General features: G+C 46.5%; 1 protein-coding gene across 1 annotated transcript in view; it reads right to left on the reverse strand.

Annotated features, from left to right (window-relative positions):
• The window catches only part of spag17 (sperm associated antigen 17), a 382,475-nt gene that overhangs the window by 158,244 nt on the left and 197,303 nt on the right, over positions 1-26,928 (reverse strand). The window contains exons 29-33 of the mRNA XM_072513741.1: positions 25,717-25,895; positions 23,957-24,119; positions 15,811-16,007; positions 11,434-11,572; positions 4,140-4,294 (exon numbers count right to left, since the gene is read on the reverse strand). Coding sequence (XP_072369842.1) covers positions 4,140-4,294; positions 11,434-11,572; positions 15,811-16,007; positions 23,957-24,119; positions 25,717-25,895 — 833 coding nt within the window. The remainder of the gene's footprint in view (positions 1-4,139; positions 4,295-11,433; positions 11,573-15,810; positions 16,008-23,956; positions 24,120-25,716; positions 25,896-26,928) is intronic.

Below are 26,928 nucleotides of genomic sequence, written 5' to 3' on the forward strand. Positions count from 1 at the left end.
GGATTCACAGAGGTGCGGCACCTGTGGCTGGAGAAACTGCAGGGATCGGCAACATTGGGTCAGCCAACAAGCGCGTCACCTGGGTTGAGGGAGGTGCCTGCCTAAACCTTGGACTCTCCCCTAGAGCATCCCGACAACGAGTGCATTCAGTTGAATTGCAACATCACACCGCAGGTTGCTCCCATTAAAATCACTATCCAAGTGAATGGTCACCTACTAGAAATGGAACTGGAAATAGGGGCTTTGATCTTAGTGTAGAATGGCAGATGTTCGAAAAAATCAGGATGGGAATCCAGCATTTGAACTTAAGGGACACCAAGGTGAGGTTGGCAACATATATGGGGGAACCATAAGCCATCGCAGGTAGAACAATGACCTCAGTTGCCTAAGGACTGCATTCCGTCATGTCGCCCTTGATAATAGTACATGGTCCCTGCCCGAGTCTGCTGGACTGTGATTGGCTACAAAGGCTTCATTTGGGCTGGCAGCATATTTTCATGTTGGGACTGGGGGATTATACAAAGTCCTGCGGAAGTACCTGGACGTTTTCCAGGAGGGCCTGGGTAAAATCAAAGGTGCCAAGGCCAAGAACACGTAGACCCTAAGGCCCAACCAACGTACTTCAGGGCACACCCAGTTCCCTACACATTGCTGACAAAGATAGAGGATGAACTCAACCACTTGGAAAGCCTAGGAATTATCTGGTCAGTACAATTTGCAGATTGTAGTCCTGGACTGAAACAGACAAAAACGTCCGCTTTGCGGGGATTATAAGTTAACAGTAAACAAGGTCTTTCATTTGGACAGATACCGCTGCAAATAGAGGACCTCTAGGCAAAGTTGGCTGGAGGAAACTCTTTTTCTAAACTCGATATGAGTTGCGTGTACCTCCTATAATAATAATAATAATAATAATAATAATGTCTATTATTGTCACAAGTAGGCTTACATTAACATTGCAATGAAGTTACTGTGAAAATCCCCTAGTCGCCACACCCCGGATCCTGTTCGGGCACACAGAGGGAGAATTCAGAATGTCCAATTCACCTAACAAGCACATCTTTCGGGACTTGTGGGAGGAAACCGGAGCACCCGGAGGAAACCCACACAGACACGGGAAGAACATGCAGATGCCGCAGAGAAGAAATATCACCAATACGTGTATGGGCATCGATCAACATCATAATGGATCAATAACCATTGCTCAGATTGCTTAAAGAGGACAAGGCTATTCCATCAATTGCATCTGCCCAGACACACCGATGGAGCCTCTTGTTTGTGACTTGAGAGTTATGTGTTTGAGCATCGCACACGCATGTAGATCACAAATGCGGACACTCTGAGCTGGCTCCCATTGGCAACATGCCCCCCATCTTCACCAAAGTCTGACGAGGTCATATCAATGTTACATTTTTTGGATACCATGCCGGTCACCATTTCACAAATACGCAATTGGACACAGAAGGACCCATAATTGGCAAAGTTACGCCATGTCATCTTACATGGGGGCCAGCAAGGGAAATTGGCTAAGGAGCTGAGGGCTTTTGAAACCAAGCAGCAAGGGTTCAGCGTGGAGGAAGGCATCCTCCTATAGGAGCTCGCGTTATGATCCCAAGCCAGGGCAGACAGGTCGTACTCCAAGATCTACACAATGGACACCCGAGGGTGTCAAAGACGAAAATGCTCGCCAGGAGCTACGTATGATGGCCAAGCCTGGATGGCGAGATCAAGCAACTGGCCCAACAATGCACCGCATACGAGGAGCATTAGAAGCTGCCGTCAGCTGCACCACTCCACCCATGGGAATGGCTAGATCAGCTTTGGGTGTGCATGCATGCATATTTTGCCGGACCATTTCAAGGCTCAACATTCTTGCTGACAGTGGATGCCCATTCCAAGTGGCAAGACGTCCATCGAATATTCACTTTAAAGGTCACCGGCGGGAAACTACAACTTTCCTTCAATACCCATGACATTGCAGAGATATTAGTCATGGACAACAGAACCCTGTTCACCAGCGAGGAGTTTGCATGCTTCATAAAGAGAAAAGGGGTGAAGTACATCTTGACAACCGCATATGACCCTTCCTCAAAAAGGGTGTGAGAAAACAGGCCATGGATTTCGTGGAGACGAGGCTGGCGCATCTTTTGTTCAGCTACCGCACCACACCACACATTACAACTGTTTATGGGCCGGAGTCTCAGAATCCACCATAGCCTCAGGTTCCCTGAAATTAGTGCAAAAGTAGAAAGGGATCAAAACCGTTCAAGGCTGTACCGAAGCAGGTGGATGCAAGCCAAAGGTATCCAAACGGGGGATGCAGTATATGTCCGAAATTTCAGAGACAGTGGCTGGTGGATTCCAGGGACTGTGGTGAAACATACTGGGCTGGTATTGCACTGGATAAAAACATGGGAACGACGGCACTGAAGCATCTAGACCACCTGGAGCGGGGGGGACAACGTTAAATGGGGGTCAGACCCCATTTGCAGTATTATGAGCAGTTTTGGGCCCCGTATCTAAGGAAGGATGTGCTGGTCTAGGAAAGGGTCCAGAGGAGGTTCACAAGAATGATCCCTGGAATGAAGAGCTTGTGATGTGAGGAACGGTTGAGCACTCTGTGTCTGTACTCGTTGAAGTTTAGTAGGATGAGGGGGGATCTTATTGAAACATTTTATGGATACTGCGAGGATAGATGGACGTGGACAGGATGTTTCCACTTGTAGGAAAAACTAGAACCAGAGGACACAATCTCAGACTAAAGGGATGATCCTTTAAAATAGAGATGAAGAGAAATTTCTTCAGCCCGAGGGTGGTGAATCTGCGGAACTCTTTGCCGCAGAAGGCTGTGGAGGCCAAATCACTGAGTGTCTTTAATACAGAGATAGATAGGTTCTTGATTAATAAGGGGATGAGGGGTTATGGAGAGAAGGCAGGAGAATGGGGATGAGAAAAATTTCAGCCGTGATTGAATGGCGGAGCAGACTCGATGGGCCGAGTGGCCTAACTCTGCTCCTATGTCTTATGGTCAAACAAATCCCACCGGAGGAACCGTTTTCCAGCCCTGCTGGCCCGGCACAAGATGGCTTGGGACATCACCCCCTGGGAGCCTCGACACTGAAATGTGTGAAGTGAAGGATTTTGGGGTCCGACATGGAGACTCAGACATCCAGGTTCTCGGACGATGGCGTTGCCAGGGAACAGTCGCTGATAGTGTCCCCCAGATGATCGACCCAAAAATGACAGTTCCCAACACGCTACCCCCCCCCCCCCCCCGACCCAGCCCCACAACAGCCGGAGGCGCAGCCGCGGCAAAGTGGGGAAAACAACCTCTTCCACTCCCTGCAAGAAGGACCTTCGGACTTTAGGAGGGAGGGATGTTATAACCTCCACCCATGGGGATGAATTGATTGATGTCCCCGGAGGGCTTGTAGAGTATGAGCTGAGGGGCAGAGGCCCAACAGCGGGCTTGTTCATTCACTGAGATAAAAGTCGGCCGGGAAGGAACCGGCATCTCAGGATGGTCCCCGTCCTGGGGCTTGGACTGTAATTCCTAGCTGTGAGTGGGAAATAAATTACTTTTGACTCACGTTTTTGGGACTCCTCATTAACTACAATACAATGCAGAATTTGAAAGCACACATCCACTACATTGGAGGACTAGGTGCCATTTTATGCCGACATAAAGGGTATAACGCCAATGAATTTAGGCTACATCCTGGTTAGCCCTTCTTTTGCCTTTTATACAAACATTATTGCACACATAACAAATGATAAGATTTTACTCTAAAAGCAGCTCCAAGGGCAGCCATCGTGGTGTCATCCATGACAGTATCCCAACTATGCAAACATTTCAAGATTGGCATCAATACACCCATTACTCTTCTTTTGAAGAGTTGTGAACAAAGTAAAGCATTTCATAACCACTTACTCTTACAGTTAAACATAAAATTAAGATGAACTGAATGAATTATTTAAAGCATCACAACCACTGCGCACATTATCATTGTCTATGCCTTTCAGAAATAACAAACGTTCGGGGCACTCGAGTGGAACTAAAACAAGTTGCTTGACTGAATATAATTTTTTCCTTGGTTAAGTGTTCATATTAAAAAACAATAATAACATTGCTATATTACCTGGTACATCCCCTGTGGTTTGGCGATAATTGTTGTACCGTTCCCAAACACTGCACTAAATGTGTAGTCTTCCCAGTTCATTATAACAGTGGCAAATCCCACACACTCCACCCTTATGAATTTAATGTGCCTCGTCACCTTATGTGAGTTTGACTCTGTGAATAAAATGCACAATTTAAAGAGTTTAGTTAATTTTTAGTTTAAATGCATCAACTCCAAATTTTACACTAGTTCTCATAATCTTTATTAAAAATGTATTTTTTGGCATTTTCAGTTTCATATACATTCCAGTTCGTGTTTGTTACTGTACAGTACAAAGATTTTCTTGTGTCTATTTACAATTTGTCACCGTCTGACTTGGTGTGCTATCTTCCTTCCCCCCCCCCCCCCCCCCCCCCCTCCCTAACCGCTCCCTCCCTAGCTCCCCAATGCCCTCCTTCCTTGTTCGGAGGGGGGAGGGGGGTGTTCCCCCTCCACCTCGGTTCCACCCCTACCCCCCTTCTTTCCTGCAATTCCGGCCACGCCTGTCTTGTGGATGGGGGGATTTCTACCCCATCCCGCTCCCTTCGTGTTGTTCCTTTTGTCCCCCTCAGGCTCCCTCTTCTCTTCCTCCCCCCCTTGCCCTGGGTTGTGTGTTCCTGACATTCCTCTTTTACTTTTAATTTTCCTCTCTGCTAGTTGCTGTTGGCCTCGAACAGGTTGCGGAACAAATTGCCCCCATGCTTTAAGGAAGCTCTCCTCCGACCCTCGGATGGTATATTTGATCGTCTCCAAGTGGAGAAATTCTGATAGGTCTGCAGCTGTGGGTGGTGCTGCTGATCGCCAGCCGAGCAGGATTCTCCGGCATGTGATTAGGGAAACGAAAGCTTGGGTGTCGGTCCTCTTCCCCATGTGTAGCTCTGGCTGCTCCAATACCCCGAAGATTGCCACATTTGGGCACGGCTCCACCCCACAACCTTGGACATTGCCTCGGGGAAGGCTGTCCAGAACCCAGCAAGCTTGGGGCAAGCCCAAAACACGTGGGTGTGGTTGGCCGGGCCTCCCTGGCACCGTTCATATTTGTCCTCCACCTCCGGGAAGAACCTGTTCATTTGGGTTCTGGTCAGGTGTGCTCTGTGCATCGCTTTGAACTGCATGAGGCTAAGCCTTGCACAGGAGGAGGTGGAGTTGGTCCTGCTCAGTGCTTCGCTCCAGTCCCCAACCCACCTTTGTCCCCAGTTCGTCTCATTTAGTGGCGTTCGGGCCCTGTCCAGTAGCTGTCCATATATTTTCCCACAGAGCCCTCATTCCTCACTGCCCATATTCATCAGGTCATCTAATAGCGTGGTCTCTGGGGCCCTGGGTATCCTACTGTCTCTTTGCGGAGGAAGTGTTTTATTTATAGGTGTCTCATTTCCTGTCCTATCGGTAGTTCCCATTCCTCCATCAGTTCGTTCAGCGTCACTAGTCTGTTTCCGATGTAGAAGTCCCTAAATGTCAGCGTTCCCTTGACCTGTCTCCATTTTTTAAAGGTGGTGTCTATCATGGCTGGTGGGTGTTATATTTTAAATAATGACTTATCTAAAATATATATATTACTCTTAGATCCACCAGGATGATAAAATGACCAATAGTCTTCTTGTTGAAAGATGAACTATTTAATGAGTAATAAAATAATAAACTGTGAGTCCTTTTACTCAATACTAAACTAACAATAAAGAAATAAAGTACAATACAGATAACTATATAACTATACACTATTATAACAAACTAGCTATTCACTCTAGCTATTCTGTCTTGCTTGTTCACTTCTGAATCGCATCATCATGTGACTTAGAAAAGGCGGGAATCCAGTTCTTATAGTATCTGATTGTGAGCCATCTAGTGTTGAAATGACTGTACTATATTTACATACATTGATCATGTACATTGATATCTGAATATCACTACAGTGGTAACCTGTGGTTTCCGCAGATGGGGTCCATGGGGGCATCTTGGTCAGTCCAAAGTGTTGCCTTAATTGTTTCCACATTTTCAGTGTGGCTGCTAGCACTAGGCTGGATGTGTATTTTGTCGAGGAGGATGGGAGAGCTGCTGTGGCTAGGGTCCGGAGGGTCGTCCCCCTGCAGGAGGCCTCCTCCATCTGCACCCGCTTTGAGTTGGGTTTGTGTACCCATCCCCTCACTCTCTCTGCCTTTGCTGCCCAGTGGTAGTACTGCAGGTTTGGTAATGCCAGGCCACCCTTGATTTTCATCCTTTTCAGTGTTGGTTTGGGGACTCTTGGAATCTTACCCCCCCCCCCCCCCCGCCGCCGCCTTGGGGGTGAAGATCGGTATGGACTAAACAGGAAAGAGGAACCTCGGCAGCAGGTTCATTTTAATTATCTGCTCTCTCCCCGCCAGGGAGAGTGGGAGTGCGTCCCACCTCTGTAGGTCCTTTTTGACTTGCTCCACCAGGATTGTCAGGTTCCACTTGTGGATCTGTGTCCAGTCTCTGGCTATTTGGATCCCCAGGTATCGGAATCTATTTTGGGCTATTTTAAAAGGGAGCCACTCCAGCTCTGTTCCTCCCTCATTTGGGTTCACTGGGAATGCCTTTTTGAATGCCCTTCCAGCTTTTCACTTCCCGCACAGCTATCACCAGGGGTTCGACTGCGAGGGCAAACAAGAGCGGGGACAGTGGGCATCCCTGCCTTGTGCCTCTTTGCAGATGGAAGCATTCAGAGCTGATGGTATTCGTTCAAACGCTCACCTTGGGGGCATTGTACAGGAGTTTTACCCAGGCGGTGAATCCTGCTTCTAGCCCAAACCGTTCCAGTATCTCAAAGAAGTACTTTCATTATTATATTCATCAGCCGCCTGATGTTCGCAGTGAATTGCCTATCCTTGACAAAGCCCGTCTGGTCCTTTGCGACCACAGCCCTCTAGCCTTTTGGCCAGGACATTTGTGAATATTTAGCAGCGAAATGGGGCTATATGAGCCACATTCTGTCGGGTCTTTGTCTTTTTTTGGGTATCAATGAGATTGTGGCCTGCGCTAGTGTAGCAGGCAAGGTTCCCCGGGTTAGCGAGTCTGCGTACATGTCCCTTAGATGTGGGGCCAGGGCCGACACAAATTTTCATAGAAGTCCACTGGAAACCCATCGGGTCCCGGTGCTTTCCCCGCCTGCATGGAGCTGATACTCTCCATGATTTCTCCCAGATCTATTGGAGCTTCCAGTTCCCCCCACCTGTCCTCCTCCACAATTGGCATTTCCAGTCCGTCGAGAAACTGTGTCATCCCCGTGTTGGGGGGCTCGGAGGTGTACAGCCCTCGGTAGAAGGTCTTGAATGCCCGTTTGACCTCTTATTGTTCCGCTACCAGTCTGCCTCTGCCATCCTTTACCTGTGCTATCTCCCTCGTGGCTGCCTACTTTCTTAGCTGGTGAGCGAGTAAGCAGCCCGCCTTCTCCCCATGTTCGTAGAAGGGGGACCCGTGTCTGCCAGTGTTGGTGCACAGCTTTCCTGGTGGATAGCAGGTTAAAGTCCATTTGTAGTTTTTTCCTCTCCGCCAGCAGCTCTACGGTTGGGGCCTCAGACACCCAGGTTCGATTCCCGGCTTGGGCCATTGTCTGTGTGGAGTCTGCACGTTTTCCTCGTGTCTGTGTGGGTTTCCTCCGGGTGCTCCGGTTTCCTCCCAGAGTCCAAAGATGTGCAGGTTAGGTGGATTGGCCATGATAAATTGCCCTTAGTGTCCAAATAGGTTAGGTGGGGTTACTGGGTTACGGGGATAGGGTGAAGGCGTGGGCTTGGGTAGGGGTGCTCTTTCCAAGAGCCGGTGCAGACGCGATGGGCCGAATGGCCTCGTCCAGGACTCCGCTGACCATGACGTACCGTCCCCCTGGGTCTGGAACCGTCTTTGTCGCTGTGAACACCATCCTCTTACTTATCAGAATACTTGCCCCGCGAGTCCTTATCCCCTAGCAGGAATGGTTGGTCTGTTCCACCTAGTCCATCCTTACCCGCAGTCGGTCCTTCTCCCTCAGGTGCATCTCTTGGAGCAAGACTGTATCAGCTTTCACACTTTTCAGGTGGGCGAAGAATCTGGATCTTTTCACTGGGCCGTTAAGTCCCCTTAAGTTCCAGGTGAGGGGGTTTCTGTTCCCCTCCCCACTTCCTGCAGGATCAACCATACTTACCTGATTGACGCACCCCTGCACTCTGGAGTTTCCCTTTGTTAGGGGGCCATCCAAAATGGCCGGGGTCACCGTTCTCACCGTGAGGCCAGGCCCCTGCACTAAGGGGTTTCCCTTTGTCCACGGGACACCCAACACGGCCGCCAACTATGTGTACGCCACGTGGGTGAGCTCCTGCACTCTGAGGTTTCCCTATGCCCAGGGACTCTCCAAAGTGGTTGCTTGCGATGCCATCTTGTTCCACCAACCCGAATCTGACTTGCTGAAGCCAGTCTAGAACCCTCCCCTTCCTTATCCTTCTGTTCCCCCTTTGGTCCCAATTCCCTTCTCTACCCCTCTTCTGCCCTCCCCTCAGGGTTGCTGTGACTCCCTCTTCTGCCCGTTCCTTTGCTGTCCTCTCTGTCTCCTCCCCACCCTCTCCAGCGCTCCGCTGCCCTCACCCCTTCCTTCCGAGGAGCTAGTGCTCCTGCTCATAGCGAGGCAGTATTGTCCCACCCAAGGATTGTCTATGTCCATCACTTTCTTTTTTTCCCTCCCTTCGTCTCCCTCATTGCTTTGTTTGCCTTTTGTCCATGGCGCTCACATGCATGAACGTGACCGCCTCAACTGGGGCGGTGAAATAATGCTCTTTATTCTGGAATGTTGCCCAGAGCCTGGCTGGGAATAACATCCCGAGTTTTATACTGTTCTTGTACAGGGCTGACTTTGCGTGGTTGAACTTGGCCCTGCGCTTTGTCAAGTCCGCCCCAATATCCTGATACACCTTATTTGTGTCCTTCCCAACTGCTCGCTTTGGTCTGCCGAGCCCTGCGCAAGATCCTCTCCCGATCCTGCTACCTGTGCGGCTTGGCGATTATCGCCCTTGGTTGCTCCCTCCCCGGCCTTGGACTTTGGTTGGAGTGACCTGTGTGCCCTGTCAATCTCCAGTGGATTGTGGAAGCTGGCCCTTCCAACCAAGTTGGGCCACGTAGTCAGTCAGGTCTCTGCCCGCAATCCCCTCTGGCAGGCCCACTATTCGTATATTCTGTCGCCTGAACCGGTTCTCTTGGTCCTCGACCTTCCCCTTCAGGCTCCCTTGGGTCACCACCAACCTCTTTATCTCCGTCTCTAGGGCGAGGATGCTGTTGCTCTGGTCGGTCAATGCCTTTTTGAGCTCCTGGATCATTCTTCCCTGAGCCTCCAGCTTCTTTCCCATCCCGTTGAGAGCCATCTGCATGGCAGCGAGCACCTCCATCTCTGCCACACTGACCGCCACGTGGATCTCCATCTTTAACTCATCCTTCATCGCGGTCAGCTCCTTAGTCAGGAATGTCTTCCATCCCTCTCCATGTTGGGGGGGGGGGGGATCCCATCTTCCAGGTTATCGGTCTCCCTCTCTCAGGGATGGCTGGAGACCTCTCATCTTGTGGGTCCACCGACTTGGGCGCTCGCTTCACTTGCCATTTTCCTCCGTTTCTGGCTTCCCTGCAGCCTCTCGAGCTACTGTTTGCTGGCGTTCTACACTTCTATTTTGCCTTTTTAATTGAGGAGCTGAATGATTCTGAGTTTTCGGGCTAAACTCGGCCATAAGTGCCTATTTTGCTGTGTTCTGGAGGAGAGCCACCTGATTTGTGACTACTTAGCACATCCCCATCACCGGGAGTTCCTCATTACTGTTATTCTGCCTTTAGCTTCGTAAAAACAGAATCTCACCTTTAACATCACCATTTCATTCAGTTGCTGTATTTGCATATTAATTGCTAATTAAAAGTTAACAGAAAATAGAATAATTAACATTACAAGCATCCTTTCAATGATATGATAATTGTTAATGTTTATCAACCTTTCATGACAGAAAGTGAATAATTTAGTATGGAATCTCATTATTACAGGCTGCAAATTATTGTTAAAATTGCCAAAGTTTAAATGTAACATTTATTTCAATTTCCTTCTATTCCCTTATCCCAATCCCATTATCCAGTCTTGATTCCTCCTCCTTCTGCACTTGATTTGACATTGAATTCCTCCACTATAATTCACCTTCAGTCTTTCATGTTTCTTTCTCAATCATTTCATCTCGTTGGTTAAGAAGATAGGGTGCCAAATTTTCCAAGTGTTGGGGGGGGGGGGGGGGGGGGGGGAGTCCTTACTGCAATCCATGCAAGGCCTTTTATTTAAGTTGCAGGCAATAATTTACAGGAGTCAAATCTTCCCAAGCAGAAGGTGTGGCATTACAGCCTCTTCATGGAGAATTACATTTCAGTAACTCTTGCTGCAGGGGAAGCCACAGCCCTCTTACTGAAGATGCCTCCATGACACCGCTATTCCCCTTGCTGCTTGCCCCTCAACATAACACACACTGCGAAGGAGGCTGGTGGCCCTTCCCATGGGCAGCACTGAATGGACCTCCGAAGACTGGAGCCTGACCACTGTCCCTAATTGGACAGGGCTCCCAGAAACAACTTTTTAAATTGGCCGTCTCTGGGAAGAACACACCCAACATCCCACCACGACCATTTCCAGGCTCCCAACCTGGAACTGAAACTTGAGTTTGCAACATACCTAGGAAAAGTCAGCACATGCTGTTTGTCTTGTTCTTCACCAAGGTCATCAAAATTTAAAACCTAAACATGCACAAACATGTCTAACTGACAGAGTGTGAAAACTGAGTCATTAATATTTGCTTTTCTTGACCTACTGTGAGTTAATTTATCATTTTGCAGAAAACAAATCATCCAATATGACATGTACTAAGAACAAATTTCCAACTTTATCATTTAAACAAGACCTTTTTGTTTTAGAGAAAATGGAAAATCGTAGTCCTCAGGTTTCCAAATAAGTACTGGGAACAGAGGTCCACAAGGGCAAGCTGAATAAAATCAATTTTTCCATTCCTCAAGATAAATGTTACACTATTGCATAGTACAATATTTTGTTGCCGAAGAGTTGAAGGAACTCATCCACTTGAAAAAGCAAGTCGGCATGACAGTATTCTTGCTCCCACAATAACCAAGCACCTAAGCAATTGAACTGGAAATACTACAATATGGCAAAAATGTATATTTATTCGGACAAGGTAATATGCCAATGTTGGGTAAAGGTACAAAAAGAATTTCTGGCGAATTGAGAGAATGTTAACAGTTAGCTATCCTACTTTCTTACCAGTTTCACATTGCATTTCATAATCTGTGTTTGGGACATCCTGAAAGAAGGTTGTAATCCTGGTTCCATCAGCATGTTCCACAATAGTGCTGTCACTCCCAAAGACAGTAACTACCTTGTCCTGTCTTGTAATCATCACCTATATTGTAAATTGTTAACAGATTAGACATGATATTTGACACTAATTCTGCCTGTTGCCTGAATAAATTTAAAATATTAAGAATGTGAGAAATACAAGGTTGTAAGAGGCTACAATAAATATTAAGCTTGCAGTTAGCTTTTTTAAGTAGTCAAGAAATATCTTACCTTGTGGAAGGAATAATGTTAACAATACGTAGAATAGGAATTAAACTGCACACAAAATATAATGATCAATGATTTGATTTATGCAATAGACAAAAAATAAATTAATGCAACTATTAAGATAATCCATGTGCGTTTGCATATGCATCAGCCAAAACCATGTTTTGTTGTCAGATAATGTAACAAAAAGCATTGATCAGACTATTGTGAAGCCTATTAATGTTCTACCATTATTCATTTCTCTTTCTTGTTGAATTGTTAACCTGTAGCTTTTACGTGTTAAGCAGGGGAGTTTAAGGTAATTTAAAGTAACATTAGGCTATTGAGTGAGGAAGAATTCTGTAGCAATGGTCAGTTTCAGACTAAAATAATGAGTTTTAATTAAAGATTGAGATTGAATCATTTGAAAAAAATATATATTCAGATTAGCAGCTGCTAGGGATAGGTTAACAAATGATGTGGGAAATATACATACTCTCAAGGGTGCAGGTGAACAACACTTCATCTGATGAAGGAGCAGCGCTCCGGAAGCTTGTGATTTCAAATAAACCTGTTGAAGTTTAACCTAGTATTGTGAGACTTCTTACTGTGCCCACCCCAGTCTTGCGCCGGCATCTCCACATCATGGCTAACATTAGTAAAAGAAGAAATCAAAGAGAGGGGCCAACATTTGAACTGGTTTATTAATGAAGAAAACCCGAGAATAAAGACAGAAGAAGCAAGGAATCAAAACAGCATTGAAAAGAATGGAAAATGACAAAGTAGACAAGATTTCTATAGTGAGTGTCAGGAATGTGCTGCCAGAGGTAGTAGTAGAGGCGGGTACAATTGTGTCTTTTAAAAAGCATTTAGATAGTTACATGGGTAAGATGGGTATAGAGGGTTATGGGCCAAGTGCGGGCAACTGGGACTAGCTTAATGGTAAAAACTGGGCGGCATGGACTGGTTGGGCCGAAGGGCCTGTTTCCATGCTGTAAACTTCTATGATTCTATGAGAAACCAATGAAAGTACAGACCTGCTTAGGTGAATATGGAGTCTAGGTTCTGAACAAGCTTCTCCGTTGTGTTTTGATAAGAGAGAAAATCCCAAAGGTACGGAAGCAAACTATTTTTGTACAAATATTCAAAGGGAAGGCAGACATTCAAAATTATAAAACGTACTTCGGATATGTGAAAGAGTCATGCATCAGAGACCAAGAAAAATAGTGGAAATCTCTGAAGGTCAGTTTGGATTCATGCCTGGAGGGAGCATTACCACTGATGTAAATTTTATTTTGAGACAAGTGATTGAGAAATATTGGGAAGGCCAACTGAAACATGAAGATTGCATTTATCGATCTAGAGAAAGCTGATGAGTGGGTGCCTGGGATGGAAGTCTGGAGATGTTCTAGAATTTGTGGATTCACTGAGAAGTACATACAACAATTACAGGACGTGTACAAGGAGTGCCAGACAAGAATAGGGGAGTCTGCACGTTCTTCCTATGTCTGCGTGGGTGTCCTCCAGGTGCTCTGGTTTCCTCCCACAAATCCTGAAAGACTTGTTAGGTGAATTGGACATTCTGAATTCTCCCTCTGTGTACCCGAACAGTTGCCGGAGTGTGGCGACTGGGGGATTTTCACAATAACTTAATTGCAGTGTTAATGTAAGCCTACTTGTGACACTAATAAAGATTGGTATTATTAGGCTGCATCTCGAGATCAGCACATGGGACAGGGTGGTATGGGCTGTGCATGTGCTGCTGACAAGTGAGCTGGGGCCCTCCGGCTCCGAGTCCCCAGAGGAGGCCCACCAGGGATGAGTTAAACAGCTGGCTGCCTCCACCTCCACCTCAGATATGCATTTTGGGGATGCATCTAGATGTAGTGGTAGAGCTAGGAGGGTAAAGCACGTCAAGGATCACTGAGGGCATGGGGAGGGGGGGATAGGTAGGCTGTGGGGAGTGGGGTGGGGGAGGCGGCACCATCAGGAGTGGGGTTTGTACAATACATTGGACACCTTTTCACACAACCATTATGATGCCTCTGTCACTTCCTTCCGCAATGCGGGCTGACCCCTGACCCTTTGTGCATCTCTCCAGGCATCTACCCCCTGCACTCCCTGTGGCGCTCACCCACCCTTGGCTGGGGAGACCGCTGAATGATGGGAGGCCGTTGGCTACGGGGACGCTCTCGTTAATTGTATGGAAATGGGGCTTAAGTGGTGATAATTGGTTCCTCGCCACACTCCGGCGAGTTCCTGATTTCGCCTACGGGAACAGGTCGGTTGCATTACAAACTGTTTGGTGCCTGGGACGAATCTCATTTTTGGCCTCTCCCGCTATTCACTGGCTTTGTTATGCTTGAGCAAGAGCGCATCGAGGCCGGAGAATCTCGCCCAGCATCTTTGAATAACTTTAAGGCAGAAGCAGGTATATTCTTGATAAGCAAAGGGGTGAAGTGTTCTCTTGGTCTGTGCGGGGGCCTCTGTTGTTTGTAGTATACATAAACGATTTGGAAGAAAATGTAGCTGGTCTGATTAGTAGGTTCACGGATGACACTAAGGTTCATGGAGTGGCAGATAGTGTTGAGGATTGTCAGAGGATACAGCAGGACATAGATAGGTTGCAGACTTGGGCAGAGAAATGGAAAATTGAGTTTGATACAGTTAAATGTGAGGTAATGCATTTTGGTAGGTCTAACATAGAGGGGAAATAAACAGTAAATGGCAAAACCCTTGGGAATATAGAAAGTCAAAGAGATCTGGGCATGCAGGTCCACAGATCTTTGAAAGTGGCAACACAAGTGGACAAGGTAGTTAAGAAAGCATACGGAATGCTTGCCTTCATTGGACGGGGCATAGAGTATAAAAACTGGCAAGTCATACTACAGTTGTATAGAACCTTGGTAAGGCCGCACTTGGAATATTGCGCACAATTCTAGTTGCCACACTAGCAGAAGGATGTGGAGGCTTAGGAGAGGGTGCAGAGGAGGTTTACCAGGATGTTGCCTGGTCTGGAGGGTATTAGCTATGCGGAGAGGCTGAATAGACTCGGACTGTTTTCATTAGAATGACGGAGGTTGAGGGGCGACCTGAGGTTTACAAGATTATTGAGGGGCATGGATAGAGTGGATAAGGAGGCACTCTTTCCCAAGGTGGAGGGGTCAGTCACCAGGGGGCAGAGGTTTAAGGTCCGTGGGACAAAGTTTAGAGGAGATGTGCTTGGCATGTTTTTTACAGAGAGGGTGGTGAACGCCTGGAACGCGTTGCCAGGGGAGGTTGTGGAAGCAGATACATTAATGGCATTCAAAAGGCACCTTGACAAATACATGGATAGGATGGGTGTAGAGGGTCATGGCACTAGGAAGTGCAGAAGGTTTTGGCCAAGCACGGTATCATGACCGGTACAGGTTTAGAGGGCCGAAAGGCCTGTTTCTGTGCCGTATTGTTCTTTGTTCTCTTTGTTCTTGTGAACTTGAGGTTAAAAATAGATCAGCCATGATCTTATCAAATAGTGGAAGAGGCTCAAGGGGCCGAGTGGCATATTCCTGTTTCTAATTTGTATGCTCATATGTAAAGCGCTGCTAGGCTCTCTGCATAGCCCAGAAGAAGCCAACAGTATGGAAGCTGCGTAGTAGAAAGTTGCTTTTGTGGAAATGGGTGGCAGCATAACATTTGCGTCATGTCCACCTCCACTAGAACTAGCCCAGGTAGGTCACGAAATGTGACCCCTATCCTTGAAAAAGTGGTCAAACCAATTTTTAGATCCTTAATAAGAAATCCACTCTAACTATAGACTAACATTTAAATCACAGTAAGTAATTGTTTCTGTACCTGTAGAAGTAACTGAAAGCACAACATAATGCTTGCACTATTTAAGTTCTGTTAAACATTGCCTAACATTATACACCGCACAACTTGCTATAGTAGTCTACATAATCTGCTTCTGCATTTAATAAATATAAAGAATATTGATAAAGTATCGAAGAAATAGTAAATAAGCAGTAAGGGAGGAAATAGGAAGGTAGGAAGCTCAGGTTTGGAAAGCTGAAATTTTACAGATGCATATACACAAGAGAAAAATAGTGTACTTACTTCTCCAGTTTCTGGATCTGTGGCTTTATAGACCAAGATGGGTTTTATATCCAATTTTTCCATGCCTTTTGTTCCTATAGCTAGACCTATTGGTGTGGTAGTTATCCAAGTGCCAAGTCGAATATTTGGTTGATATATTTGCAATGAAGGACGTTCACTAATAACTGTTGTAGAATTTCCTCTATGACCAGGTTTTCCTTTGGAAACAAATAAATGGCGTGAAAACCAGAAACATCTGTTCAGAAACAATAATTTCTGATCATGGGAGATCAGTTCATTTGAATATATTTCTTTGTTCCTGATATGTTACACCGCATTTAGGAGAACTGGTGGAAGAAAATTTAACTTCACAGACTAAGAGTGCACAAAGGGGTTTTGGCTGCCTGTTCACTTTCTGGTAAGAACAATTGCACTGGTAACAAAAGCGAGGAATAAAGGGGAAAGAGAATTTGTTTTAACAGTTGGATATGCCAAATTATGGCCAATTTCATTACACAAAAGATCCTCAATTTGAAATAATTTTCACAGTCCTAACAAACATTGAGATTGTATGCAGCCTTTCCAGAGCTCTTCATGCTAACCAGTCACAATGTGCTGTTTTTTCATTTGTTCATGCGATGTGAGCATTAATGAAAGGCGAGCATTCATGTCTACCTTAAATTTCCCTCCAAGGTGGTGGTGATGAGCCATCTTTTTGAATCATTCCATTCCTTAAGGTACAGGTACCCTACACTGCTATTAGGAAATGAGTTCCAGAATTTTGACTTGTTCCAGGAGAGTGAAGGATATATTTCCAAATCAGAATGGTGTGTGGAGGGGCACTTGTTGTTGTGAGTGTTCCAATATGTTGTTGCCCTTATTTTGCTAGGCAGTAGTGAGTTGGGTTTTGAAGGTGATGGCGACAGTGTTGGTGAGTTGCTGCAGTGCATCTTGTTGGCTGGGATATGCGGATGCCACAAGACACCAGTGGTGGAGGAAGTGCTAATTAAGTAGGCTGCTTTGCGTTGGATGGTGTTGAGTTTCTTGTTGGAACTACACTGATCCAGAAAAGTGAGCAGTATCACATTACACCACATCAATGATGGAAGTCAAGAGATGAGTTACTAATTGCAGGATTCCCAGCCTCTGATGCTTTGTTGCCACAGTACTTCTCTTAGTTGGTCCAGTTACGTTTCTGGCTAATGGAGACAGCCAAGATATCAATGATGGGGTCTTCAGCATTAGAAATTTAATTTAATTTCTCACAGGTCATTTGGGAACTCTCCCTTCCCACCCATACTCCTAGACATTTATTTTCATGGATACCTCTAAAATAAAACATTAATATTGGAATATATGCCTGAACTAACTTTGTAGAAACTTCCATGTTGGCCCAAACAGCTAATCTCATTGCTCTCCGAGTTCTCGTTGTGCCATGCCTCAAGACGAATGTGCTGGTTGAGTCTCAGTTTGATTATCCAGCAATTCGATAATTCCATTTGTCTCCTCTCTTTCTGATGATGGCTCACATGTAGGTGTAAAAAATGTTAGCGTTTTCTCCTTGTGGATGACTCTCAGGTCAGTTTTTTCACTTGTAGCTGTTCTAATTGATTGAGAATCCCCATTTCCTCACTTTTATGTTTAAACCAGGGTCTGTTGAATGTATATCTTAGTCAGTATTTAAAAAAATGAAATATAATCTATTTTTTAAAATCTTCACAATAAAAAATGTTCCAAATTATGAATTTTTATTTTAAATTGTTTCAGCAAAATGTTCCCTCAACCATTTAATTAAATAATATAAAGTAATTTTAGCCCCTGTTCTTGTTTATCTCTCTCAGACACGTTAAACCTATTCCTCTGATGTATTTAGGTTTTAATTCTAGCTGCAGCTTGGCTCACTTATTCCTTTCAGCTCCAATCCCTCAGTATTTGACCTCAAAGGTTTAAATTAATTCAGAAATATTTTCTCCCTGTCACCCACTGTTGAATGTCTCCACTCAGTCTCACTCCACCTCCTCCTGCTTTCTACCAATCGTCTGACGATGCCACCGTCACTGACCCTACCCCTCTCTGAAGATCAACTCATGCTCTGCCTCTTGCAAGGGTTTTGGCTCCTTTTATCAAAGTTCTCGGAAAGAGCTTCCTTTGGTACATGAGTCCCAAGCTCTTTTCACGGCAGCGTTCATGCCTGTGACAGTTGAGCAATTGTCAACTTTTTTCTCACAAAGTGAAAAACTTGTATCTTTCTCTTGGTGATTTCTGACTTTTCGTTCCCCAATCTTAAATTTGCTAACAATGGTACTGTGGTAAACCACTGTATTGTATTGTATTGTTGTACTGCTACATGTCTGGGTCCCTGCTGGGTCCGAACCACTGTAGTATATAATATGTGTATTGTGGCAAACTGCCACTATATTAGATGTAATGTGGTAAATTACTGCAGACCAAGGCAGGCCAGCAGCACGGTTCGATTCCCGTACCAGCCTCCCCGAACAGGCGCCGGAATGTGGCGACTAGGGGCTTTTCACAGTAACTTCATTTGAAGCTTACTTGTGACAATTAAGCGATTTTAATTTCATTTCATTAAAGCCTCAGTTACGTTCACCACTCGACGTGTGTTCATTGATGGCATATCAGGTACTTATAGAACATAGAACAATACAGCGCAGTACAGGCCCTTCGGCCCACGATGTTGCACCGAAACAAAAGCCATCTAACCTACACTATGCCATTATCATCCATATGTTTATCCAATAAACTTTTAAATGCCCTCAATGTTGGCGAGTTCACTACTGTAGCAGGTAGGGCATTCCACGGCCTCACTACTCTTTGCGTAAAGAACCTACCTCTGACCTCTGTCCTTTATCTATTACCCCTCAGTTTAAAGTTATGTCCCCTCGTGCCAGCCATTTCCATCCGCGGGAGAAGGCTCTCACTGTCCACCATATCCAACCCCCTGATCATTTTGTATGCCTCTATTAAGTCTCCTCTTAACCTTCTTCTCTCCAACGAAAACAACCTCAAGTCCATCAGCCTTTCCTCATAAGATTTTCCCTCCATACCAGGCAACATCCTGGTAAATCTCCTCTGCACCCGCTCCAAAGCCTCCACGTCCTTCCTATAATGCGGTGACCAGAACTGTACGCAATACTCCAAATGCGGCCGTACCAGAGTTCTGTACAGCTGCAACATGACCTCCCGACTCCGGAACTCAATCCCTCTACCAATAAAGGCCAACACTCCATAGGCCTTCTTCACAACCCTATCAACCTGGGTGGCAACTTTCAGGGATCTATGTACATGGACACCTAGATCCCTCTGCTCATCCACACTTTCAAGAACTTTACCATTAGCCAAATATTCCGCATTCCTGTTATTCCTTCCAAAGTGAATCACCTCACACTTCTCTACATTAAACTCCATTTGCCACCTCTCAGCCCAGCTCTGCAGCTTATCTATATCCCTCTGTAACCTGCTACATCCTTCCACACTATCGACAACACCACCGACTTTAGTATCGTCTGCAAATTTACTCACCCACCCTTCTGCGCCTTCCTCTAGGTCATTGATAAAAATGACAAACAGCAACGGCCCCAGAACAGATCCTTGTGGTACTCCACTTGTGACTGTACTCCATTCTGAACATTTCCCATCAACCACCACCCTCTGTCTTCTTTCAGCTAGCCAATTTCTGATCCACATCTCTAAATCACCCTCAATCCCCAGCCTCCGTATTTTCTGCAATAGCCTACTGTGGGGAACCTTATCAAACGCTTTGCTGAAATCCATATACACCACATCAACTGCTCTACCCTCATCTACCTGTTCAGTCACCTTCTCAAAGAACTCAATAAGGTTTGTGAGGCATGACCTACCCTTCACAAAGCCATGCTGACTATCCCTGATCATATTATTCCTATCTAGATGATTATAAATCTTGTCTCTTATAATCCCCTCCAAGACTTTACCCACTACAGACGTGAGTCTATAGTTGCCGGGGTAGTCTCTGCTCCCCTTTTTGAACAAAGGGACCACATTTGCTGTCCTCCAGTCCTCTGGCACTATTCCTGTAGCCAATGATGACATAAAAATCAAAGCCAAAGGTCCAGCAATCTCTTCCCTGGCCTCCCAGAGAATCTTAGGTTAAATCCCATCAGGTCCCGGGGACTTATCTATTTTCAGCCTGTCCAGAATTGCCAACACCTCTTCCCTACGTACCTCAATGCCATCTATTCTATTAGCCTGGGGCTCAGCATTCTCCTCCACAACATTATCTTTTTCCTGAGTGAATACTGATGAAAATATTCATTTAGTATCTCGCCTATCTCTTCAGACCCCACACACAATTTCCCATCCCTGTCCTTGACTGGTCCTACTCTTTCCCTAGTCATTCGCTTATTCCTGACATACCTATAGAAAGCTTTTGGGTTTTCCTTGATCCTTCCTGCCAAATACTTCTCATGTCCCCTCCTTGCTCGTCTTAGCTCTCTCTTTAGATCCTTCCTCGCTACCTTGTAACTATCCATCGCCCCAACTGAAACTTCACACCTCATCTTCACATAGGCCTCCTTCTTCCTCTTAACAAGAGATTCCACTTCCTTGGTAAACCACGGTTCCCTCGCTCGACGCCTTCCTCCCTGCCTGACCGGTACATACTTATCAAGAACACGCAGTAGCTGATCCTTGAACAAGCCCCACTTATCCAGTGTGCCCAACACTTGCAGCCTACTTCTCCACCTTATCCCCCCCAAGTCACGTCTAATGGCATCATAATTGCCCTTCCCCCAGCTATAACTCTTGCCCTGCGGTGTATACTTATCCCTTTCCATCATTAACGTAAACGTCACCGAATTGTGGTCACTGTCCCCAAAGTGCTCTCCTACCTCCAAATCCAACACCTGGCCTGGTTCATTACCCAAAACCAAATCCAACGTGGCCTCGCCTCTAGTTGGCCTGTCAACATATTGTTTCAGGAAACCCTCCTGCACACACTGTACAAAAAACGACCCATCTATTGTACTCAAACTATATCTTTTCCAGTCAATATTTGGAAAGTTAAAGTCTCCCATAATAACTACCCTGTTACTTTCGCTCTTGTCCAGAATCATCTTCGCCATCCTTTCCTCTACATCCCTAGAACTATTAGGAGGCCTATAAAAAACTCCCAACAGGGTGACCTCTCCTTTCCTGTTTCTAACTTCAGCCCATACTACCTCGGAAGAAGAGTCCCCATCTAGCATCCTCTCCGCCACCGTAATACTGCTCTTGACTAGCAGCGCCACACCTCCCCCTCTTTTGCCTCCTTCTCTGAGCTTACTAAAACACCTAAACCCCGGAACCTGCAACATCCATTCCTGTCCCTGCTCTATCCATGTCTCCGAAATGGCCACAACATTGAAGTCCCAGTTACCAACCCATGCTGCCAGTTCCCCTACCTTGTTTCGTATACTCCTGGCATTGAAGTAGACACACTTCAAACCACCTACCTGAACACTGGCCCCCTACTGCGACGTCAAATCTGTGCTCCTGACCTCTCTACTCTCATTCTCCCTTACCCTAAAACTACAATCCAGGTTCCCATGCCCCTGCTGCATTAGTTTAAACCCCCCCCAAAGAGCACTAACAAATCTCCCCCCCAGGATATTTGTGCCCCTCAGGTTCAGATGTAAACCATCCTGTCTGTAGAGGTCCCACCTTCCCCAGAAAGAGCCCCAGTTATCCAGAAATCTGAATCCCTCCCGCCTGCACCATCCCTGTAGCCACGTGTTTAAATGCTCTCTCTCCCTATTCCTCATCTCACTATCACGTGGCACGGGCAACAACCCAGAGATAACAACTCTGTTTGTTCTAGTTCTGAGCTTCCATCCTAGCTCCCTGAAAGCCTGCCTGACATCCTTGTCCCCTTTCCTACCTATGTCGTTAGTGCCAATGTGGACCACGACTTGGGGCTGCTCCCCCTCCCCCTAAGGACCCGGAAAACACGATCCGAGACATCAAGTACCCTTGCACCTGGGAGGCAACATACCAAACGTGAGTCTCTCGCGCTCCCACAAAATCTCCTATCTGTGCCCCTGACTATAGAGTCCCCAATTACTAATGCTCTGCTCCTCTCCCCCCTTCCCTTCTGAGCAACAGGGACAGACTCCGTGCCAGAGGCCCGTACCCCATGGCTTACCCCTGGTAAGTCCCCCCCCCCCACAAGTATCCAAAGCGGTATACTTGTTTCTCAGGGGAACGACTGCAGGGGATCCCTGCACTGACTGCTTTTTCCCAGTCCCTCTTACAGTTACCCACCTATCTCCAATCTTTGGTGTAACTAATTCCCTGAAGCTGCTATCTATGACCCCTTCTGCCTCCCGAATGATCCGAAGTTCTTCCAACTCCAGCTCCAGTTCCCTAACTCGGTCTTGGAGGAGCTGGAGATGGCAGCACTTCCTGCAGGTAAAATCAGCAGGGACACTAACTGCATCCCTCACCTCAAGCATCCTGCAGGAGGAACATTGCACTCCCTTCCCTGCCATTCCTCTAACTTTCTACCAAGATCTGGCTAACAACTAAATTAAATTTTTTATAAAAAATAATAATATAATATAATAAAATATGGTACTTACCTCAGACCAATGGGTTTTATTATTAGGTTAGAGGAGGAGGGCGGGTGGGAGACACTACACGTGCAGTGTCTCGGGTTTCCTCTCCACCAGAATTTATTGGTGAGGGTCTTCCCAGACGTCCGTGGGTCGACTTCCTGTTCCTGCCTAAAACACTAATTTTTTTTTTTTAAATTCTCAGCTCCTGCTGAAATTGACTAACCAGCCAGCTCCACTCCCGCCGAAATCGACTGGCCTGCCCCTGCAAAGACAAGTGCTTTTAAAGGACAGACTTACCTCCCAGCAGACACTTCTGCACTGCTCCCGCTGAAACTGACTCACCAGCTGTTCTGCCGAAATCGACTGGCCTGCCCCTGCAAAGACAGTGCTTTTAAAGGACAGACTTACCTCCCAGCAGCCACTTCCGCACTGCTCCCGCTGAAACTGACTCACCAGCTGTTCTCCCGCCGAAATCGACTGGCCTGCCCCTGCAAAGACAAGTGCTTTTAAAGCACAGACTTACCTCCCAGCAGCCACTTCCGCACTGCTCCCGCTGAAACTGACTCACCAGCTGTTCTCCCGCCGAAATCGACTGGCCTGCCCCTTACTTCTGAATAACATTAATTTACTTTGGTATAAATTCAAGAAACAAAGTTTGAACTGATGGGCTATCTTTTGAAACTTTTTACTATCCTTGATGAGTAACTTAATGTGTGTTTTAGAACTGCGAGGCATCTTTATGGAACAGCTTACTTTCTGTATTTGTATAAATAGGAGAGATGACAAGTTTTATGCGCTAACATATTTTTTATAAATAGTGACTACTCATGGAGCACAGTTGCATTTGATGAGGCATCAGATGTGTGAATTAAAAACCTGGGGCCAGATTTCCGATTCTGAGGCTAAGTGCGGACGACCTGTGGCGTTTCCCGTGGAAAAAAATCGGCGGCGCCCCCTCACTGATGCTGCGACTGGTGAGGGACTAGCCGCTGCGCCATGTAAAACTCCCAGCCTCCACAAAATAAACGGCCGGAGAATGGCTGTGTCTGTGGCCATGCTTGTGCACGGCGACGAACTGCAGCGGTTGCGCTGTACAACATGGCCCGGCCGTGCGCGGATCCGACCTGACAGATAGTGCCTCCCTGGACACCCACTCGCCGCCCCCTGGGCACCCCCACCATTCCCCCCAGCCCTCACTGAAGCCCCCCCCCCGGCCAGCAGCACAGTTCCTGTCCAACTGTGGCGGCGTTGGGCACAGTCCGCAGCTGCCACGCCGGGTTCCCGCATGACTGAGACCATGAGTGAACCGCGTCGTTGTGAACTCGGCTCATCGGGGGCGAAGCATTCGGGGGTGGGCCTTCAGGTCATGCACTGAGGCCATCCCAATGACGCCATTTCAGAGAGGGCGGAGCATGTGAAACCTGCGTCAAACAGACGCCACCCCCCAATTTCGTCGTAAAGAGGGATTCTCCGCCCGATCACCAACTGCAAAATCGGCGTCAAGGAACGGAAAATCTAGCTTCTGATACTTTGCATTGTGGTATGTTACACAAACTGTGAACTACTTTGTTCGTTACCTTTCTTACTTTCTTCTTCACCGAGGTCTATTTTTAGTTCATTTTCATTCTTTGATTCTTGATAACCAAGATCACTTTGGTTGCTTGCTGCTGTAGGTGGTCGAGGAATGGAGACAGGTCCAGAATCTGGACTTCTGCTCACAGTTCCATCAGCAAACAGAATCTGGGAAAAAATTAGCAAAAATTGCATTGAGAAATACAGTACAGAAAATGCCTGACTTTCAATAAGCGGTAATTACTTTATTCACTGGAAATTGTCCTCTAATGTATTTACACACCTCTCTCCATACCAACGTGTTTTTTTTTACACATACTTTTCTGGGAACATCCATCAAAACAGTAAATGTATAAACATAATTTGCACACAAGCATAGCATGATAATAGTTATACTGGTTCAGTTCCTGCAGGGTTGTTCTCAAGCCCAAAAAAGTGCCTTTTTTCTAGTAGTAGTTTCTGTTTCCCTTCCATTCTTATTCTTCCTGTATCATGTTAACAACAGTGTAAATTTGGGTGGAAATATTCAAAGCAGGTGGTAATGATAGAGATACTTTGTTGGCAAGAAACTGGATGGCAGGTGCCCATGAAATGTGAGGTCCAGTGGTAGACCCATGAATGTGACAACACCAAGCATCACCATTCACATTGAGGCACTTAGTTCACATGTATCTGAACTCTATGCTCAATTATAGGTGAGTGCTGTATTGCGACATAGTGCTACACATTTAGAGTACCTTGGAGAGACAAACATAATTGGGCCATGAGGAGCAACACTGCATATGCCTATGCTTTCAGAAGAATCATGCTCATAATGCTAGAGATTATCAATCAACCGGAAGTGGAGTGTAGGTGGAGTGTCTTTCAACACTGTCATGACACTAATGGAGGAGATCTGGACATCAGGTGGGCCATGGAAGGCAAGTCTGTCGCTGAGGGAAAGGCACGTGTGGAAGTAGGGAGAGAGAGTAAAGTGATGATTGCATCTAGGCCATATGATGCTGGGTGGCACCTGTGTGGGCTTTTAACATAATTGGAAACTTGTGACCAAGGGGAGGCATCAGGACTTGGTTGAAGGAGCAGCTGTTTCATTTAAATCATGTCTCTCCATCAGATACAGCAGCAGCTGAGGAACAGATCAGGGCATCCGCAACACTTGAAAGCTCAAGGCACCCAACACCACCTCAAGAAACTATTTGTTTTAAAATTTAGTGTACCAAATTCTTTTTTTTTTCCCAATTAAGAGACAATTTAGCTTGGCCAATCCACCTACACTGCACATCTTTGGGTTGTGGGGGTGAGACCCACACAGACGCAGGGAGAATGTGCAAACTTCACACAGACAGTGACCCAGGGCCGAGATCAAACCCGGGTCCTCGGCACTGTGAGGCAGTAGTGCCACTATGCCACCCTTTCAAGACACTATTCTAGTGCACCCTTCACCGGTGCAGATACATTCAAAACAGTGTAAGTAGTCTGACAACACCAGGTTAAAGTCCAACAGGTTTGTTTTGAATTACTAGCTTTCGAGCATGGCTCTTTCATCAGCCTGTAGCTGAATGTCACATTGTATTTTAAAACACTTTTGTGAAGAACCTTGGCAAATTTTATTACATTAAAGTTGCAATATAAATATAAGTTATTGAACGTAACTTCAGCTGTGCTCAAGTGAGCATAATTAAAATTTGGGAAATCTCTTTTGATCCCTTTTCCTGATAAAATTGAATAAGGCAATATACAATTGAATAAGTCAATATTGTAATACCTCTGTGGATCCATTCATCATGTATTTCACCACAGTTCCCTGTAGTGTAATGACTCTTGATGCCTCCTGCATGGCAGGCCATTTCCGTGCTGCCTCACAAGGCTGGACGCCTTTAGTTTTGGTCGGATAACTCTGACGCAGCAATATCCTCTCCTCAGTCAAAACGTCACTTTTTATGCCTTGAAATATTAAATAAAAATGAAAATGAACCAAATTTTTTAATGTGAAAATACTTAGGTACAAGTAAACTAATGCAAAAGCAACTATAGCCCGAGAACAGGGAAACTAAAGTGGGGTATTTGAGAAAACTATACCAAAATTTTGTGCAGCAAAATTGGTTATAAATGTTATTGGCAGGATTCTCCAGTCTCTGACGGCGAAATCGCATTTGCCGATCAGTCTGAGAATCCATGTTGGCGGCGAAATCAGGGGCGGTGCCGCTTTTGCGATGCTCCACCCCCTACAAAACGGCGTACTCTAGGAGTACGCCACACCATTGGGCCGGCCTCAGGATGTTACCTGAGGACCTCCCCCCGATCTCCGCCCCCGATGGGCCGAGTTTCTGATGGCGTCGGTTGCGTGTGGTGTTTTTGGGGGGGAATTCTGCGTGGTGGCTGCGGACACAGTCGGGGGGGAGCCGATCCACGGGCAGGGGGGGCTTTGGCGGGGGCTGGGGGCACTGGTTGGGGGGGGGGGGTCAGGGGGTGGCGAGCCTGGCCAAAGGGGGTCACTATTTGGCAGGCCGGGTCCACGGGCGGCCGGCAGCATGTTGCACATTGCGGCCGCTGCAGGCCGCTGCCATGCGCATGCGCGGCCATGGACCCGTCAATTCTCCGGCCGTATCTGCAGCTAGAGCTGTGTGCTCTACGCTGCATGCCTGCTAGCCCCCCACCAGACAGGGGTTCGGTGGGCATTTAGCGTCATTTACACGGTAGTAAAACGTCACCGTTCCCACGCCTGCGTCAGCACTTAGTCTCAGAATCGGAGAATCCAGCCCTATGTGTTCTCAGAACCATGCATTGAAAGTTGTACACTTGGGGGATTAAATATTTATTTTTCTCGACCATAGTTGCTAAGAAGTTTTGGCTGTGTTTGGAAAGTTGAGGTTAAAGGACGCGATCTACTGGAATGGGGACAGAGTCCCGTAGTGCGTGGGATTAGCGGGTGTTTATTGGTACTCAAACGGCAAGAAACACCCCATCATCTGGTGCC

This window comes from Scyliorhinus torazame, chromosome 8 (assembly GCF_047496885.1).
Source record: "Scyliorhinus torazame isolate Kashiwa2021f chromosome 8, sScyTor2.1, whole genome shotgun sequence".
In the NCBI taxonomy this organism is placed as follows: domain Eukaryota; kingdom Metazoa; phylum Chordata; class Chondrichthyes; order Carcharhiniformes; family Scyliorhinidae; genus Scyliorhinus; species Scyliorhinus torazame.